We start from the raw sequence: 17,897 nt of genomic DNA, 5'->3' as shown, positions 1-17,897 counted from the left end.
GGAAGTCCTGGCTGCTGGTCTGAGGCTGCGTGGAACTCCCTGGAAATAAAGGTAAGCGGGGACTAGGAGTTTTACAGACTTTTTTGATGTATTCACCCTTTTTTTTGTGAGGAGGGGATTTCAAAACAGTGAAAAATCTCCACCAGGCTGATTTTTAAATACAAACAAGCAGCTAATGAGTACAATTCCCTGTTCGAATTTTAAAATTTTTCTTTCTTTCAAATTGAAAGCTTACATTTTCTACATAATTTCAGTGCATTTTCCAAACCAATCCCATTTACAGGCAGAAAGCCGAAGGGGCTCGTTTCTGCTGACACACAAGAGAGGTGAGTGCTGAGACCTAGGAATTGATGGAGAGGAGACCCTCTCTATTTGCTCCTGGCCCAATACCTCCATTTTTCTCTAGGTATGTCCTTGGTGTCATATTGCTTTCCCCACTACCCTCTGAGAACTGCTTTGCTGAGGGTGAGGGCATTTGATTGGGATCACAGTAGGGGCTGGGAACGGTCAGCAAGGGCAGACCCGGGGCACGGAGCAGCAGTGGACAGGTCCTGCCCCTGGACCCCTTGGCAGCTGCTGGGAGGGTTTTGCCGGCTGTACTGGGGCAGGGGATGGGCAGAGCGGAGAAGCAGTATGCAGCCAAGGACTGCTACAAACACCCTCATTGCTATCCCACCTGCGCATGGCAATGTGCGACGTAACTAACAGCAGGTGAAGTACTTTTTTAACTTATCTTCCCATGCTACTTGAGGGAAAGGTCACCCACACATGCCCGTATCTCTCTTTCTGAGAAGACGGGGACAGGACTGAGGTCTAGATTTTCCTCTCAGTAAACCTTGCTATCATCCTTCCTTCTTACTGCCACCAGTATTGGCAGCTCAGGTGGGATTCATCACACCTAACTGCAGGCACATTCATTTTAGCAGTCATCAAAGGAGTCAACCAATTTATAATCAATACTACCAAAGAAGCATATGGCATAATTCAGCAGCAATCTAGTAGACAATGCTACCATTACAAATGATTTAGGTTTAAACAGTAAAGCAAGTGCCATGGCTAAAACACCTCACAGGATGCTTTTTCAGGATGTTCCAGTTAATTTTCCAGGCAACGAATAGATGAGTTTCTTGCAGTCATAAACTCTAGGATATCACACCCCTGACTGAGTCCGCGACTTCTGCAAGTGAGGAGTAATATAGCTGGCTTTAAAGAAAAATGAGCATTGCACAACCAATGACTTAAACTTAACAGAGATCAAAGTCAGAAAATTAGGCTTTTTCTTTAATACACATCAGATCTGCTACATAATTCTGCACCAAGGCCCTGTCTATACAGTACTAAGGTCAGTAGGGATTCTGCACGTATCATCTGGATCAGGTGAGAACATGCAGACTGGAAGGAGACTACGCTCAGGGCAGAGCTAATACCAGGAGCCCTATTCACCCCCATGTAAACACAGGCACAAAACTAGTGCAAGTGACAACTAAATCAGGTTGCTAATTCTTCTCAAATTTATTCCACTCGGTGTATTTTACCAGCCAAAAGAATCAATCTTGCCTGAACAGAAATAAAAGAGTAGGTGTGGATAATATATTTAGCATCTGAAATTTGCTTTGCAGAGCTGGTACGTATAAGGCTGCGCTGTTATTCTGCTTCACTAACTACATTTTAAGATTGTGGTTTGTCCTTACTGCATTGTGTTCCTTGCAGCATCTTTTTAGTTGTCTTATCAGGAAACACTTCCTAGTTCTCCTTGTGGTCCAGTCTAGACCTCTGAGATGGAAAGCTCTCCCCTCTGGTTGGCTTTGCCAAAGAAAATCCATCCCGAGATACCCAGTGAAATTAGTGGAACTACAGCAAGGATGAACTTGAAAATTTACTGAGGAATGTATGTGTGAGAGCATCTATTCATTATGAAGGCAAACATTTTCCATCTAATTACATGCTCAGATTCAGTAATGGCCTCATTACTGTGGTATCTCAGCACTCTACGCTCCTCAGTGTATTTACTTTCATGCCACCTCTGTCAAGCACAAAAGGAGAAGAGAGATTAAGGCTTACATTCTTTAAAATGCCTAAGTGCTCACCTTCTATTTTGGCACCTATCTCACTGACATGAAGAAAAGCGTGACCTTTTAATATCTTGGAGTGTCTGAGACTGCAGCTTGCCCACGGTTACACAGAAGTCTGTGAAGAAGCAAGAACAAAGTCTAATTTTGCCGAGACCAATTTTAGCACCGCATCCACCAGGCTCTCCCTTCCATATAGGCTTTGGAACAGAAGTTCTTGCTACAGATAATTTTCACTCTAAACTCATCTTTCGTGTCTGATATGAGTGGATTGAACAATGTTCACGTATACATAAAATATCAACACCTCTGCATTTAATACCAGACTGAAAAGCACTAAATCAAGGAATGCTGCAAGAAGCCAGACACATTTTGGGCTAGCGCTGCATAATCTTACTCCAGAGGTTTGGCCAAACCTCTCCTCGTGCAAACTGCTCCGTCTCCATCAACACTGCCCCAACCATAAAACATCTCTTGAGAGCTCATCTGCAAAGGCAATCAGTTTATCCGCGATTCTTCTAATGACCCATTTCTGTCATCATCCTTCTAAGGGAACTAACCGATAACGACAGCTCAGGGGAATAATCAACTATAATTTATACGTTCCCGTTTTTGGAGCAGGGACCATAGTGTGCATTCTGCTTTCATTTACCCTAAGCTCCACCATTATTAATAAAGCTGACCCGTGAACAAAAACACTGCAAATACAAAAGCGTCTAACCCCCTGCTTGAATTTATATTTAGAAAGGAAATAAACAACCAAAGACTCCTGACCCCTTGGGTCTGTGGACTGCAGCGTACAACACAGTGCCGTACGGACTTTCCCACCTGTGCTCCAGGCAAGCTAGCTCATTTCCAAAAGCATTATAACCATGTCAGCATGCTGCAATCCAGACTAATAACAGCCGCAGTAAAATAAAGCCTTGGGCCTAGAGCTTAATTTCACCCAGCTGGCAGGCCCACGTTCCTAGCCTACATAATAAATGGCAGCATTGTGTGGCAAAGCAGCCCCAGAGCTCGACTCTGTGCTACTCTGTACAGTGCAGCTCAACGCGAGGTCTCAGTTTGAGACCCAGAAGACTACTGCTCCATTAGTCATGGCTTTATCTCCCCATTAAACCACCAGTGGGGCAGAAAAACTCTGAACCTGGCTCACTGCAGCTGGGAAAAAGGCAGGGAGGAGAATTAGACCCAAGCTTTTGTTCCCAACCCCACATCATGAAAGTCTAGTTAGGCCAGAGGCAGCTTGTGGCCTACTCTGTAAATCATACAAGAGCTGAGAGCTGCCTACTATGTTACCGAGAAGCCAACTTTTCTTCCCCTGTTCCACCAAGCCTCTGCTGCTCAGGTCCCCTCTCCCGCAGCTGGCAGCTCTCATGCAAGGGAGAGGCTGGGATCTGGCAACCTTCATGACACGCGAGTCGTTAGAGAACTGACCGGCAGTGCCTTTAATTTAAAATGCAGCAGAAAAGAGTGCGCTGCTGCCTGGAAGCACTGTTTGGCCTGATGGGAGGGAATTGCCAGTATCAGTGACTTGTTTCATGCAAGGAGACGGGCTGCAGAGGGGCAGGAGATGAGGGCTGCTTGGAAGCAGTGCCCAGGTCTCTAGGGAAGGAAAGCTGCTTCCAGAGAGCCTCCGACCCCAGTTCCTTGGTGATCCTCTTCTGCTGCCACAACACCCCATGCCCACTCCATTTTACAGTGCCAGCCCTCACCCGGGACACGTGTCGGGCTGCGGAGCCAGCTTACCACCTCCCTGTACTCTCCAGCCCTGAGCAGGTCCAGCTTTAGTCCAGTCTGACACAGCTACAGCATAACACAGACACCTCTCCAGATGCCCACGGTGACTCTCCTGTAATAAGGGCATTTCAACACTTTCCACAAAGTACATTGGGCTTTATGCATTGCTGCTGCCTCAGAGAGGGGGTGGGAACTTCAACCAAGAGCGTTATCAGAAAGCATGAATGCACACCTTCTCGGCAACAGCAATGGTAGCAGCGTGATGTAAGGGATGCTTCAGCCTGGCTTTTCTCACCTCCAGCAGTGGTGCCCACAGGCATGACTTTATTATACAGCCTGTCATCAGATCTCCTGCAAACACTGCTCTGTAGAGCCACTGCAGATTTGTACTAAACATTCAGCTCCAACTGAAATTTGGAATTAGGAGAGTTCTACCCTGGAAGCAATGGCTTTGTCTTCTACTTGTTTTGGGAGGGGGGAAAAAAAAAATATTTATTTTCTTGTTCACAGCTATGGGAGTGGGAGAGGCATCACCATACATTCCACTTCAGATGTACTCCTTTGATTCAGAAATAGCTTCATTTTTATAAGCAGAAAGTGTAACATGGATTATATTTTCCATAGGCATTTTAGAAATATAAAACTATTGAAAACATTACTGGATAACTGCATGCTATCACTAGATGTCTAATTATCATGGAACTTCCCCCACAAAAATCTCACAATCATTCCTTAAAAGTCCATTATTCTGTGACTCACTTTTCTGAGCCTAATCAGTCCCAGGTTTCACATGTGGTGGGAAGAGCTGTACCAAGCCAGTCCCTCCACCCAACAGTATGCAATACCACATGCCTTGGTAAGTCTATAAAAATATGGCAAATATGGCATATGCTGTTTCTCTCTCAAATACTCTCCCAATCTCTGGTGATTTGTGACTCAAGAACTTCCTCAGTCAGAGGCAGTGTCTTTGTACTTAATGGTCCTCAGTGGAGCTTTCTTTGTGAATTTGTCCTGTGTTGTACCAAACTCAAGTAGACTTCTAGCATCCACAACATTCTGCAGTGAGGAACTCAATAGCGTAAGTGAAGAGCTGTCTCCTTTTCAGGACCCACTACCTCGTCGCTTCATTTTATGACCCTTTGGTTTTGTATCAGGACAGACAATGAATAACTGTTGCCAATTCACTTTCTCAACAACACTTATGATTTCATAAACGTCCATGAAATCTTCCCCCATCTCCCTTCGTTGTAGCATCGTAGGAGGTGCAGTCTATTCAGCTGCAGCTCACTGGAAGCTGCTCCCATACCCCCAGTTGTCTCCGACACTCCTCACCACATCTTTCCAGTTCTGCCATATTCTATTTGAATGGAGGGAGCCAAAACTCAACACGGTGTTCATTACACTGGTAACTGTATATTCACAGTCAAACATAAATTTTTCTTTTTTCCCTCTGTATATTTCTAACATTTGTTTTTTTCACTACTGCTGCTGATCCCTGAGTGGACACTTTCCTGGAGCTATTTACTATAAGCCTAGTACTTCACTCCCAAGTGGCTCTCAGTCCATCCAGATTAAGTCTGAATTCCACCCCTGCCACCACGCGATACCTTATATTCATCCACACTTCATCTTCCACCTCACTGCCCAGCTGCTCATTACTAGACCTCCTTCTGGGGCTCCTCGCAGCTGGCCTCATCTTTACCACCTTGAACAAAACTTTCTCAGCTGATCTTATAAGATAAACAAACTTACAATAGTAAGTTTATTCAAGCTATATTCAAGGATGGGCAACAAAAAGATGCAGAAGGAGAGGTGGTCTTGTACAAGCTTACTGTGACCGACTGGCTAGTACGCAGCAGCAAGTAGCTGCCCAGCACCTCTACTGCTCTGTTAACCAAGGTCTCTGGAGGACTGAATCCACCCCAGCTTGCCCTGGTACAGATCCCCCTTCTATTACTGATGAGATGGAAGCATGAATTACAGAGCTTTAGGAGCTCATGCAAGTTCCCTGTTCAGAGCAAGATATGCAGGTTAAAAGTTATTTTTTTTATTCAGCTTCCTGGTCTGATTGGGAGCAATTAAAGAAATTAACCTGTGCCTTAGTTCTCCAGGAATGAAACAGGGATAACAACTTTCCTTCCCTCACAAACAAGTTGATAAAATAAAATCCACTGATGGCTTTCAAGCACTCTGATACCAGAGCAACAAATACCATGTAAGGATCCTAATTTTCCTATGGGAGCACCTTCCGTAATTCTTGGCGTTGTTATCTGTGGCTCAGGTAGATGTTTGTTTTCAGACAAGTCTTTACTTCAAGAATTTCTCCTGTTCCAAATAGAAATCCTGATAGCTTGTTCTCTCCCTCCTGTCTTTTCTAGCATTAATGCTATTGTATTTGTTCAATGGAGTTAATATCCTGCTGGTATAATAATGATCATGTATGGATGTAATTATTATGTGTGATTAATTCCACAGCTGCTGAAAAGCTTGGAGGACTTTTCTTAGCTGAGGGAATTTCTTTACAATAGTCCTTCTCAAATTGCATTACACACAGACATAAACCCCGAAAGAAATGCAAAAGGGGAAAGAACGAAGGCTGGATTAGAGGAGAACTGCACCCAGCAGAGCAGCTGATGAAGGTTAAATATCATGTGGGCAGAGACCATCTCTCTGTTGCATGTTTATACACCGACTAGCACAAATGATTCCTGGTGCATCACTACAATCCCGAGGTACTACTACCATGGACATAGTATGTAACTGGTTATAAATTTTTAAAGACACGTCTGCCAGTGCTGTAGGCTTCTCTCGTTAGGTTTTTTTAAGTAAACATCCTTTAAACAAACACACTAGGTTTTGTTCTAAGAAGATACCACAGACCAAAATATGAACCCGTACAAAATGCTAGCACAGGTTAATGATTTTTACAAGAACCAAAGGGAATAAGGTGCACAGCACACAAACCATTAGCACTAAAATACCTAGGGTGTCCACATCTGACAAAACCGTAGATGTTTTTCTGCATGAGGCTTTTTGGCACGCACTGATAATTTACAGTCCAATGCAGCAGCCATACTCCTGAGTGCTCTTAAGTGTTTTGAGTGATAATGGATCTATTTGCCTGATCAGGGAGAGTAGACTCAGGCCTATAACTCAGCATGTTCCCCAGAACAATACCCGGGCACTAATCCTCAACAAAACTATCCTTAAACCCCACACATGTGACCTGAAGAAAAGACACTGCTTGCAAGATTTAAGTCTCTGTAAGCTGCCCAGCTCTTTTCTAACCCAGTTATTACCCATGTAAGCACCCATGACTTTGATATTTACCTGACTCAGTTTAACTCTCTGCATCCCATTTAAAGGTTTAAGTGAAGGAGAAGACGTGCCCAGGAAAAACTGAGACGTGCACAATCTGCCTTTCCTTCTCCAGAAAACCATCTGTTTTAGCCTCTGCAGTCTTTAACACCTAAAATCACCGATGCCCCAGTCCAGTTCCTTCTTCTGCACGCAGAGGAATCCCCATGCAAGGATGCCAAGGAGGGAGCACGCACGCTGCAGGAGATGCTGAGCTCACCTGTGCAGGACCCCAGGTGGCAGAGAAGAGAGAGGGTCAAGGTGGGCAAAAAGCACAGCTGGAGAATTTGCTGTCGTGCAAGACTCTCCTGTCACTCCCCATAGCTGCAGCTATCATCATCAGCCAATACTAAAACCACTGGGCTGCGACAGGACCACATATGGATACTGTACAGGCTCTGTGCATGCAGGGCTGGGAATGGAGATGGATTCTGCCCATTGACTTCTCTCAGTCTTACCATAAATGGCTGCCCTGAATAGCAGTTTGGGCTTGGTATTTAAGTGTCCCGAAGCACTATTATGTCTGAAATCCCCATGATACTTTAAGGAAATAAATCACTCCCTTTGAGCCTCAAACAACAGAACCGCAGATAGGGCGTATTTGAGAAAACACAAGGGCTATTTGCTCACCCTCCAGAAAGGGAGATAGCAGTTTTAGTTTTCACCTAGCGAAGGACTTATTGAGCATCTCATTCAGCCACCAGCACGTTTCAGACAGTAACGATCGGACCTCACAGCACTCCTCTGCAGTGCCTGCAGGAGTTATCAGTGAAATCCTGCTCCAGCATCTGAGACAAGCTCTTGTTTTCTTCCTTCTTTTTGACTTCTTTCAATTTCTGCTTCACTGGGTTTTCCTTTTCTCACCACACTGCTGGGAACTTTATAGGCGCAGAAGAACAATGCAGAATGCAGAAGAAACAATGTGACTTGGAATAAAAGAAGCAGATTGTGAGAGGTTTGGAATTTGCCTGTAATCATTTACGTATTTCCATGTTTCACCTAATGACTGATCTAACACTGAGAGATACTGATCTGACAATGCTAACGTTGATCTGGATTCAGAAAGGATGCGAAGAAACAACTCAAGATAGCCTTAACAGCAAAGATGGAAGAACTGTTATGAAACAATGTCAGGACTATTAGGTTTACGTGGCAGAAGACTTTGGCTAGCTTATCAAACCCATTTAACTACGTTTATCTGAAGCCCTACAAGCACTGAAATGGAAAATTCAGGCAGAATTGAAAATGAAAGCTCCCTAAAGGAATGCCTTTTTTTCTCATATCCTGCCCTGTTCTCATCTCACCAACAAACACAAAATGCTTCTCAGGTTTAAAGATGCTGCCAACCACGCTACTGCACTCCTGCGTACCTACCAGCTAAAAAGGTATATGGGATGTCTAATCAAGGCAGCTAAACTTTCCCATGCTGAAAGCTAACCTGTGCACACACAGCTAATCTGCCAAACCTCATCCCACCAGAGGCCCAGGACAGACCCAACTCCCCAGCAACTCACAGAAAATGAGTTATAGGGTTGCTCAGCTTACTGCAACACGCAGAGCTATACAACATGCACCCAAAAAGACATTTGTTAGAAGAATACCAAAAAATGTCACTAATTTGGTCATGATATTGCAGGTAGTAAGCTGGAAGGCAATTATTTGAGTTCTCTGCAGTGAAGACGTTTCATTTATGGGAAAAGAGTGGGGCATTACAGATGCCTGACCCAGCCAGATACAAGACAACTTGTGCAGGGCCTGATTTAAGAACAGAACTGCAGCATAATCCTCATCTTCAGGCAGCTAAGAGACAAAACTCCAATACCACAGGTAGATACATGAAAACAAGCCAGAAAAAATTGCAGCAAATTAACTCGGACCTATATTGGGACTACTTTAATTTCATTTCTAAGAATAAAACTTTAGAGTGTATCTACACTGCAGCATATATAAACACAAGCGAGCTTGCTTGCTAGAGCATGTGGGTAGACTCTTGTCTTAGTCTACCTTTGCTTTAAATTAGTAAAAAGGTCCCAACTTGAAACCTTTTAATAAAACATCTACATGCAAACAAGAACACGTCTTCAAGTAACTCACATGGAGACCTATGTTGCCACAGCTACTATAAGACTAGCTGGGGCTACACAGACTGGGGTCGTGTTTTACTGTTGCATAGACTTGCCCTTAATTTTTGAGGGACTGACTGACAACACAGATTATTTCTGTAATATACTGAAGTATAGTTTAGCGGAAACTTAAGTTTTTATATCCATATACAGAAATATTAAATAAATACTTTGCTAGCTCTGGGCCAAAGAGCACAGCAACTTGCAAAAGCAATCTTAGCATTCTGCAGGCTGGAGATACTACGTCAAATCCAGTGAATGCAAGGAACTGTCAAAGGTTATTACCTTTGACAGGCAGGCAACCGCATCAGAAAAAGCAAACACACCAACAAACAAACAAAAGTTATTTCACATTGCCATTAGCTGCTGGTTTCAGACAGGAGGCAAAAGGACAATACGAGATGAATACAGCCCTGCCATTCAACTGCTGAATGAGGCAGACCACCAGCAAAGCAGATAACACCATGCACTATGGCTGCATGACCCCATCTATATTGTGGCCATTAGCACCGTCCATCCACTATCCATCTCAAGGACTAACTGCAGCTCAGGGACTAATTAAACCTACTGTAAAGCAATTTCCATTTTTGACTTTAGGTATCGGCAGAAGGGAATTCAACTGTTGTCACCCAGAAGAACAACTTTCAAATCTTCTTTCTGCAGAAAAATTTTTTGTGCGGTAGCAGAGAATTCACAGCAGCAGGATTTCCGAAGGGCCAAAAGCACCAGGTCACCTAGCACTCAGCAGCACAGCATGGGGACCAAACAAAGTATAGCCCTGGGAAACACTTAATGGCACTAGGCAGGGCCTCTGTAGGTCACATGGTAACATATAATAACTTGAAAAGCACTTCTTTCTTTTTATGGATTTGCTGAGAATTACTCTGTGCTTTGGGTATAATAGCACTCTTGCCATAATCAGATGTTGTATAGGTATAAGCAATAAAAGAGTCATTCAGGTATTACTGTCCCGTCAGCTGTGTCTTCATATGATTGCCTCCAATTACACTGTAAAATTTACCAGCACACGTATTTGAAATAATGCTTTTAATTTTCAATCAGATACTCTGCAAGGAAACCCAGCTCAGAAATGACATAATTGAATACCTTGAAGAAGAAAATAAAAAGCAAATTTTGAGTCAATGGTGTTATTTAATAGCAGTGAAAGTACTTACCAGGTGGCCTATTAATTGCGAGGTTTCGGAAATGACTGCCTTTGATCATCTCCACTGACAGCCGCCCCGTAGTGGCATTGTACGACAATCCCACGAGCAGCTCTGGCACCCCTCCATGCGACAGGGACTGTGTTGAAGAAGCGCTATCACTGTGAGAGATTGCTGACAGACTAAGCTGAGAGTCTGCACTCTGCAGGGAAAGAGCACTGAAAGTCTCATCAGGACATTCACCACCACCCTCCCTTAATTTATATCTTGTAGCCTTGTTTAGTAAGATCTCTCTTAAGAAATGACAATGACTAAGAATGAATTATGATGGGGCACCAGAAGAATCAAAGCATCACTTTTACAAAAACACATCTCTGAACTTTCTCTTTAAGATGAGGAACTCTGCGTAATGTGTTATCACTAGTGTAAATCAAAGCCTCTCAGATAAGCATACATCCTACTACATCAAATGCACAGTAAATCTCCTTGACAATGGCTTTTGGATGGAATAAATTTTGCAGTTTAGGGTTTTTTGGTCATGTACCGTGTATTTTCTTACTTACTTTCCTTGCTACCATGATGCTCTCTCTATGCCCTCTTCACCTCGAGTATGATGTTTTATTCATTTCATGTGCACAACCTCTCACTGAGTTTTTTGTAGCCAGTGAATCATGATAGAGCTCATCTACACAAATTGATTGGCATAGCCAGAGCTGGATACAACTGTGATGTGCATGGAAGACTATGAAGCAGCACAGCCAGTTCCTCCTCACATTACCCACCTCTCCATTTCCATCTGTCATGAAAAGGAACATTACTAAGCATTTCTGGTAACATGGAAACTGGACAACACAGAGATCCACAAGCCAGTAGCTAGTGCCAAATAAGGTAGCTCTCGCACTGGCAGTAGTACAGGTCCACCAACATAATGGTGCACAAGAACTACTGTACTTGTTGAAATTAAGACGTAATTAGCCTTGGTGGTTCTGGGACCAACCTACTATTTCTGCATGGCACAGCATTTGATGACTTGCGTAGATGTAGTACGTCTACATCATTTTGTGTAAGCTTTCTAGCTGAGCCATTGTTAATAAGGCACATCTTTGTGTAGGGAAGACAAGCCCTGTGCTTCCACTTACTGATAACTTTTTAAGTGGCAGTAGGACAGATCCACCAGTTGCATCCTAACAGCCCTGAATGAAAGATATCAGGTACAGCTGGTCCCCATTCACCAGATGAAAAATTTTACAGACTCCGTATTTCTTTCATCAAACTTACGCTCAAGTTACTCCTTGGCTCCAAGACCAATGTCACCTTCGCTTCCCCTTCCTGGCTGATGTTGCTCAGGTAGAACACCTGCTCTCCCATCATCTTCTCTCCAACCATCTTGTGCACCGCATAGAGGCGGAAACGAATGGCGTGGCTGCTTAACTCCTCCGGCTCCAGCTTACTGAAGGTAATTTTATCCTTGAACATGGGGATGGGTCCCCTCTGAACACTTGTCTTACCCCTCTGTTTCTTGCTAGGCATCAGGACTGTGTGCACTTGCCAGGTGTTCACACCACTGCGGTCTTTGTCTGGGATATCCCTGGCCTCCAAGACAGTAACTACTAGCTTTTGACTTGAGGCTTTATAGCTGAAGATGACCTCTAGATCACCACATTTACAGATAGGCTCATGAGCACCATGATGAGCTGGTACACTGTTCACTTCATTATGTTCCTGCAAAGAGAAGGAAGAAGTAAAACCTCCATTGGAGTTCAACTACCTCTGTGATCCCAACTCTATTTCAAAGAAATTGTTCTCCTCACTTGTGCTGAAAAGTGTAGGCAGTTGCTCTGAAAAATAAGGATCCCACTGTTTCTTGAAAGGCCAGTGACAGTCAACTGCCTGATTTTATGTAATATTCCCCATACAATCAAGCAAACAACAGCACTTGTTGAAACATTTCCAACAAAAAGTTTCACCGACATTTAAATGTTTCTCAGGAGACTGTTAATTTTGCAAAAAATCTACATAGGGAAAAACTAAACAAAGGGGTTTTTTAAATTTCATTCATGTCAAATTTGAGGCATTAATAAAACCTTTTGGTTTCATTTGGTTAAAAAATCAACTTAACCTATTACTTTGAACATACACTGGAATTTTTTCAAAATGGATTTTTTTACATTACTGAAATGTCATGGTTTAACCCCAGCCATCAACTAAGCACCACACAGCTACTCGTTCACTCCCCCCCGGTGGGATGGGGGAGAGAATTGGAAGAGTAAAAGTGAGAAAACTCGTGGGTTGAGACAAAGACACTTTAATAGGCAAAGCAAAAGCCGCACACGCAAGCAAAGCAAAACAAGGAATTCATTCACTACTTCCCATGGGCAGGCAGGTGTTCAGCCATCTCCAGGAAAGCAGGGCTCCATCACACATAACAGTGACTTGGGAAGACAAACGTCATCACTCCAAACGTCTCCCCCTTCCTTCTTTCCCCAGCTTTATATGCTGCGCATGACGTCATATGGAATGGTCTGGAATATCCCCTTGGTCAGCTGGGGTCAGCTGTCCCAGCTGTGTCCCCTCCCAACTTCTTCTGCACCCCCAGCCTACTCACTGGTGGGGTGAGAAGCAGAAAAGGCCTTGACTCTGTGTAAGCACTGCTCAGCAGCAAGGAAAACATCCCTGTATTATCAAGACTGTTTTCAACACAAATCCAAAACGTAGCCTCATACTGGCTATTATGAAGTACATTAACTATCCCAGCCAAAACCAGCACATGAAATCAAACAATTCAGTCAAACCTGCTAACTTTTTGGATATTTTGTTCTGCTGGAAATTAAAAAAAATTAACCACTGTGTTTAATTTGAGGGGGGGGAAAGCACCATGTCAGAATTTCTTGCCAAATGGAAATTCCATTTCTAGAAGCTACCTTATAATTCAATACTTTTCCTGCAGCTAAAGCAATGATAATCGAGAAAAACAGTCTGATTAAATACATATTGATTTTTTATTCCCTTTTCAAATCTCCCAAGAGAAGCATCTGTTCCTTCTGTTCAGTTTGGATACTAATACATTCAGAATAAAAATTCAAAATAAATAATCAAAACATGGGCAGACCAATTCACACACAATCTTCTACCTACTTCTAAAACAAAAATCACCTTGATAAAACAAGATAAAAAACATGGATGCTCACCCTACCTTTTGATGAGTGGGCGTGGGCGTTTCTGTTCAAAAGTGCTTTTTTATCTTAGAGCTAGAATGTGCTTCATGTGATAAAGGGGTTGCTATAGTGATCAATTTGTATTTAAACATGAGTATACACTGTACTAGGGAAAGATTTTCAGTTAATAGCCAGAAGGTGAATTAAGGCCTGTCACTAGCAGTCTGAGTCACCCTCCTCCTCAAACATTTATCTTCTTTCGCACTTCAAGTTACACTTCTTTTCAACATAGGGATCTCATTGTTTAGAGTACAGATGATGGGCCATAGGACTTCTGATGTAATTCTCTTCAGAAGTGTCTAGAGTGGTATGTCTCAAACAAGAGCTCAGTCAAACCTCAAAATTTATGTCTACTTCCTGTCAATCTACTTTTCAAGTTGCTCAGATTCATCTGCCATGATATGAAAAGCTGGAGTTTTGCACATTTTCATAGGTGTTTTAAGATTCGTGCACGTGAATACAAAAGTCCATGTGTGCACATTAGTGATGGAGACCTGCTATCCTATGTCTTGCAGAAGTCACGTCAAAGAGAGAAAAATCACCACTTGGACAGCACACAAAATGACTTGGTTGCCCATAAAAATGCCTTTCTGTACGACAGCAGGCTGCAAAGACAAAAATGCAAGGCAGGCCAGGTTGCCTGGAGAGAACGTGGTGTTATGCAAATGTTAAGTACTGCTGTGTAGCTGTCAAGTTATTTCAGTCTGGTTGATGAAATAATATTTAAGAGGGAAACGTAATGGGGTTGCGCTTGATTCATGTTTCCCTCCACATGTTCATCCCTCCCCACTTTCATCCGTGCATTTGCTATTGAGGAGATGGAATCAAGGCACATTTGAGAACTGCTGCTAAAGTGCGGAGACAGCTGTGCTTGCGGCATAACTTTGCTTTCATCTACATGTCTGAGCTGGAGAATGTGAACTCCCGTGCACCATCATAAACCCGCAGGTACGAAGATCCAGGAGGTACTTTCCTGCCCCAACAGGACTGAGTATCTCATCTTCTGGCAGCGTGTGGGGCAGACTGAAGGTCAGCTACCTGGTTTTTGACAGAACAGCTAGAAAGGATCTGGATTTCAGGATATCTCAAATTGTGCTACTATAGCTGCGGCCACAACCACTGCGGGAACTGTAGGCAGAGAGGGAAAGAAAAATGCCAAACCCTGTGGCAATGACATTTCTGTGGGCAGCTAGGCTTTAGAGACCTCATGGGCTGGCCCTTTCAGAAAGCACTGTGCTATCTGGGACTCACCCCTGCACAGGTTTTCAGCACACAAAGCTTAAGGACGCTCAATCTTCTTTCTGTGGAAGTCATTGACAGAATTCCCCTTGGCTTTCAGAGTTCAGCTAGGACTATGAGTCCTTTCTGAATGTATTGGTTATACAGACACTTAAACTGGAATCCGAGGGAAGTGTGGGTTTTAGATACTTCATCTGAATTTCTTTCTTTCCCTCTTCCCAGCACAGTTGTTGAGAGGTCAAGCCAAGTATACTGATTGATACTGTATGTCTAACCTGGTCGTTCAGGACAGCCAATACCCACTTCACTAGGTAAAATAAGTCAATTTCTGCCAGAGGAACCTGAAGGAGCAGCTAATTATGGACAAGGCTTGAAATGGTACTTGTGGTTCCACTGCAGGGGCATAAAATTATCATTTTTGTCTCTAAAGAGAGGTCCTTTGAGTGGAGTATAATAGCACTCAGACATTTCTGGCATGTCAGAACATTTAGTTCCTGCAATAAAAAGCCTTTCATTAATCCACACAATACCTTTGGATGAGAAGCTGCTTGTAGTAGATAAACTGGGACTTGGGCATATCTGCCCCCTGATGCTATAACCATTCTCTGCACTTTTAAAATGTAGATACCAGGAGCAAAACGAGTGGTGCATTCCAAAGAAATGCAAGAGGACACTGGAGACACTGTGGCACATGTGAACCATGACAATGTACATCAAATGGAGAAAAGGAGAAACGAGCCTCAGATGGGCAGACAAACAGTATGTGTCAGAGGCACACAGCAAAGAGAGGGCAGGGCTGCTGCGGTGTGGAGTTCCCATGTGTTGCGTAGTATTTTGTGGGACTGGATTGTGCAGCAAACCGAAATACTGTTCAAAACACCCCTTAGGGCTGCAGCATATGCACCGAGGAGCTGCTTTCCATCTCTTTAACTGGCTGCAGGCAGCATGGTCTGAGGAAAGGAACCTTTTCCTCAAAGCCTTGTTGCTCAGTGTGTGACGGAGGTATTAATTTCCACAGCTGAAGAACAGCCTCCTTTAACTCAGGTAGAAGATGTGACCTTTGTGCTGTTCTTTTAATATGTCTGATGGAGGCTGGTATTTTTTCAGAAATTTAATCTTGTGGTAAAATAATAATGAAAACCAACACATCACGGAGAAATATTATGAAAGAAAAGGGGGATGCTAAGTCATCAGGTGTTTACAATGCCTTAAAATCTGTAATGTTTTCTTGAGGCTTCAAAATAAAGGCGCAGAACTAAGGGAAAGCAGAGGAGCTCCAACCTCAGGCTCTCTTCTTCCCTGGAAGGATGCCTGGTATCAATGGGGACCAGAGTGATGGTCACTTGGCCAAGTCAGAGGCCACCCCCACCAGCTGCCTCCAGCTTTCCAGATGCTTCCCATTCTCTAAGCCATAGAAACCACCTGGAAAAAGAGGCACAGGTCTAAGACCCAGTGACCACACACCATGTCCCTAGACACACACCCTGCACATACAGCCAGTAACAAAGCCCGGGGCCACCACAGAGTGCTCTTTGCTAAATGGTAGTAAATGCTGTCAGGCAGCTAATGGCTCCAATTTCAGTTCAGAGATTGCAGTCAGAAATCAAGCAATAAAACAGCTTCTCTGAATGAGTGTTAGTAGCAAGAGGTAAAATACCAGAAAAAGGGGAAACGCATAGAGAGGGGTGTATGTTCATGCACACACACACACAGGAGTACCATTATCTTGTGCTGTGCTGATCAATTTTTCACTTCATTTCTCCTCTAACATTTTTTGGCCCCCAATATCCTTCAAAAGCTTACACCGTGTGTAATAAATGACAATTCACCATACCTCAGGGCTCCAAGCCGATGAGCTGTCAGTAGCATCATTTACTTCAAATCCCTGGTTGGTAAATGCTGTCTCCATTTCTGAACATCCTTCTGTGGCTTGCTGGCTGATGCCATCGGCAACGACAGACTCCATCCTAGGCCCTTTACGCTGCCCAGTGCCCCTACTCTCAGTTGTTGTTGTTGAATCAACAGATACATGGTCATCTTCACGACAGGATAGGTTGTCTTGGTAACTCAGTTGGCTTAGTCCATCCAGATCTAAAAATTTTCAGCAAGAAAATAATTTCAGAGGGATTAGAATAAAATCCTCCCCCTCTACCTCCCAAAATGTGCCTTTCTCTCCTTTCTTTTCTTTTTTTTTTTTTTTCCCCTTATCTCCAGTGTATTCAAGAGACATTTTCTACTTCTCAGTACTGCAGCACCGAACTTATAAAATAACAAAACCTGTATAAATCAGCATTTGATGGAGTGGACGTGGCTGTTTCTCACGCCATCCTGAACTGAGAAACCGGTTGCCTTTACATGAAGAAGTTAACCACCAGATGCAATTATCAGTGGAATGTCTGGGATATTCAAGTGCCTTGGGGCTGCTTTGTAGCCCCAAAGCAATCGCTTCCATGAAAACACAGGTCAGACAAATTACAGAAAAGCACAGCATAGGCCTGATGAACAGGTATCAGCAATTTCCTTCTATGCAGGAGGAGAAGGAGGAGGAAAGGACAGGAGTTAGCATTGCCCTCAAGAGGATGGTGCTGGTGAGGAAAGGAGTTCCACGGAGACAACAGAGTGCCACCACGACCCTGTCACCCATCCCTGAGAACTTGGGTGTGCATGACCAGACCCACAAGCCAACTAGAAATCTCCAAATCCCATGTTTGGGCTAAATTGTCCCAAGGGCAACTGAGGGGAGATGTGTTCCCTAATTTGGTGCCTGCTTTTATTAGTTTTAATTAATCTGATCCTACACACTTACTCCATGGGCTAAAGTAAGGTTCATTAATGAGAATAAAATAATCTTCTCTGGTTCAGACCACAGATTCCTCCTCTGCACCACTGATGTCTCTATTTTGAACACAGGGCACTTTACTTGAAGGGATCAGTGAGAGCTCTCTGGGTGGAGCAACACAGATAATTACATGTGCAGGGACACCAATGAAA

The 17,897-nt window shown here is 43.5% G+C and overlaps 1 protein-coding gene across 7 annotated transcripts in view; it reads right to left on the bottom strand.

Annotated features, from left to right (window-relative positions):
• Positions 1 to 17,897, bottom strand: part of SYT16 (synaptotagmin 16) — a 75,110-nt gene that overhangs the window by 10,430 nt on the left and 46,783 nt on the right. For all 7 annotated transcript variants that reach the window (XM_030002184.1, XM_030002135.1, XM_030002175.1 and 4 more), the window contains 3 exons: positions 16,741 to 16,997; positions 11,731 to 12,174; positions 10,465 to 10,654 (listed from right to left, as the gene is read on the bottom strand). In XM_030002184.1, the coding sequence (XP_029858044.1) occupies positions 10,465 to 10,654; positions 11,731 to 12,174; positions 16,741 to 16,997 (891 nt within the window). The remainder of the gene's footprint in view (positions 1 to 10,464; positions 10,655 to 11,730; positions 12,175 to 16,740; positions 16,998 to 17,897) is intronic.

This window comes from Aquila chrysaetos, chromosome 2 (assembly GCF_900496995.4).
Source record: "Aquila chrysaetos chrysaetos chromosome 2, bAquChr1.4, whole genome shotgun sequence".
In the NCBI taxonomy this organism is placed as follows: domain Eukaryota; kingdom Metazoa; phylum Chordata; class Aves; order Accipitriformes; family Accipitridae; genus Aquila; species Aquila chrysaetos.
This window is presented reverse-complemented; position numbering and strand designations above follow the sequence as displayed.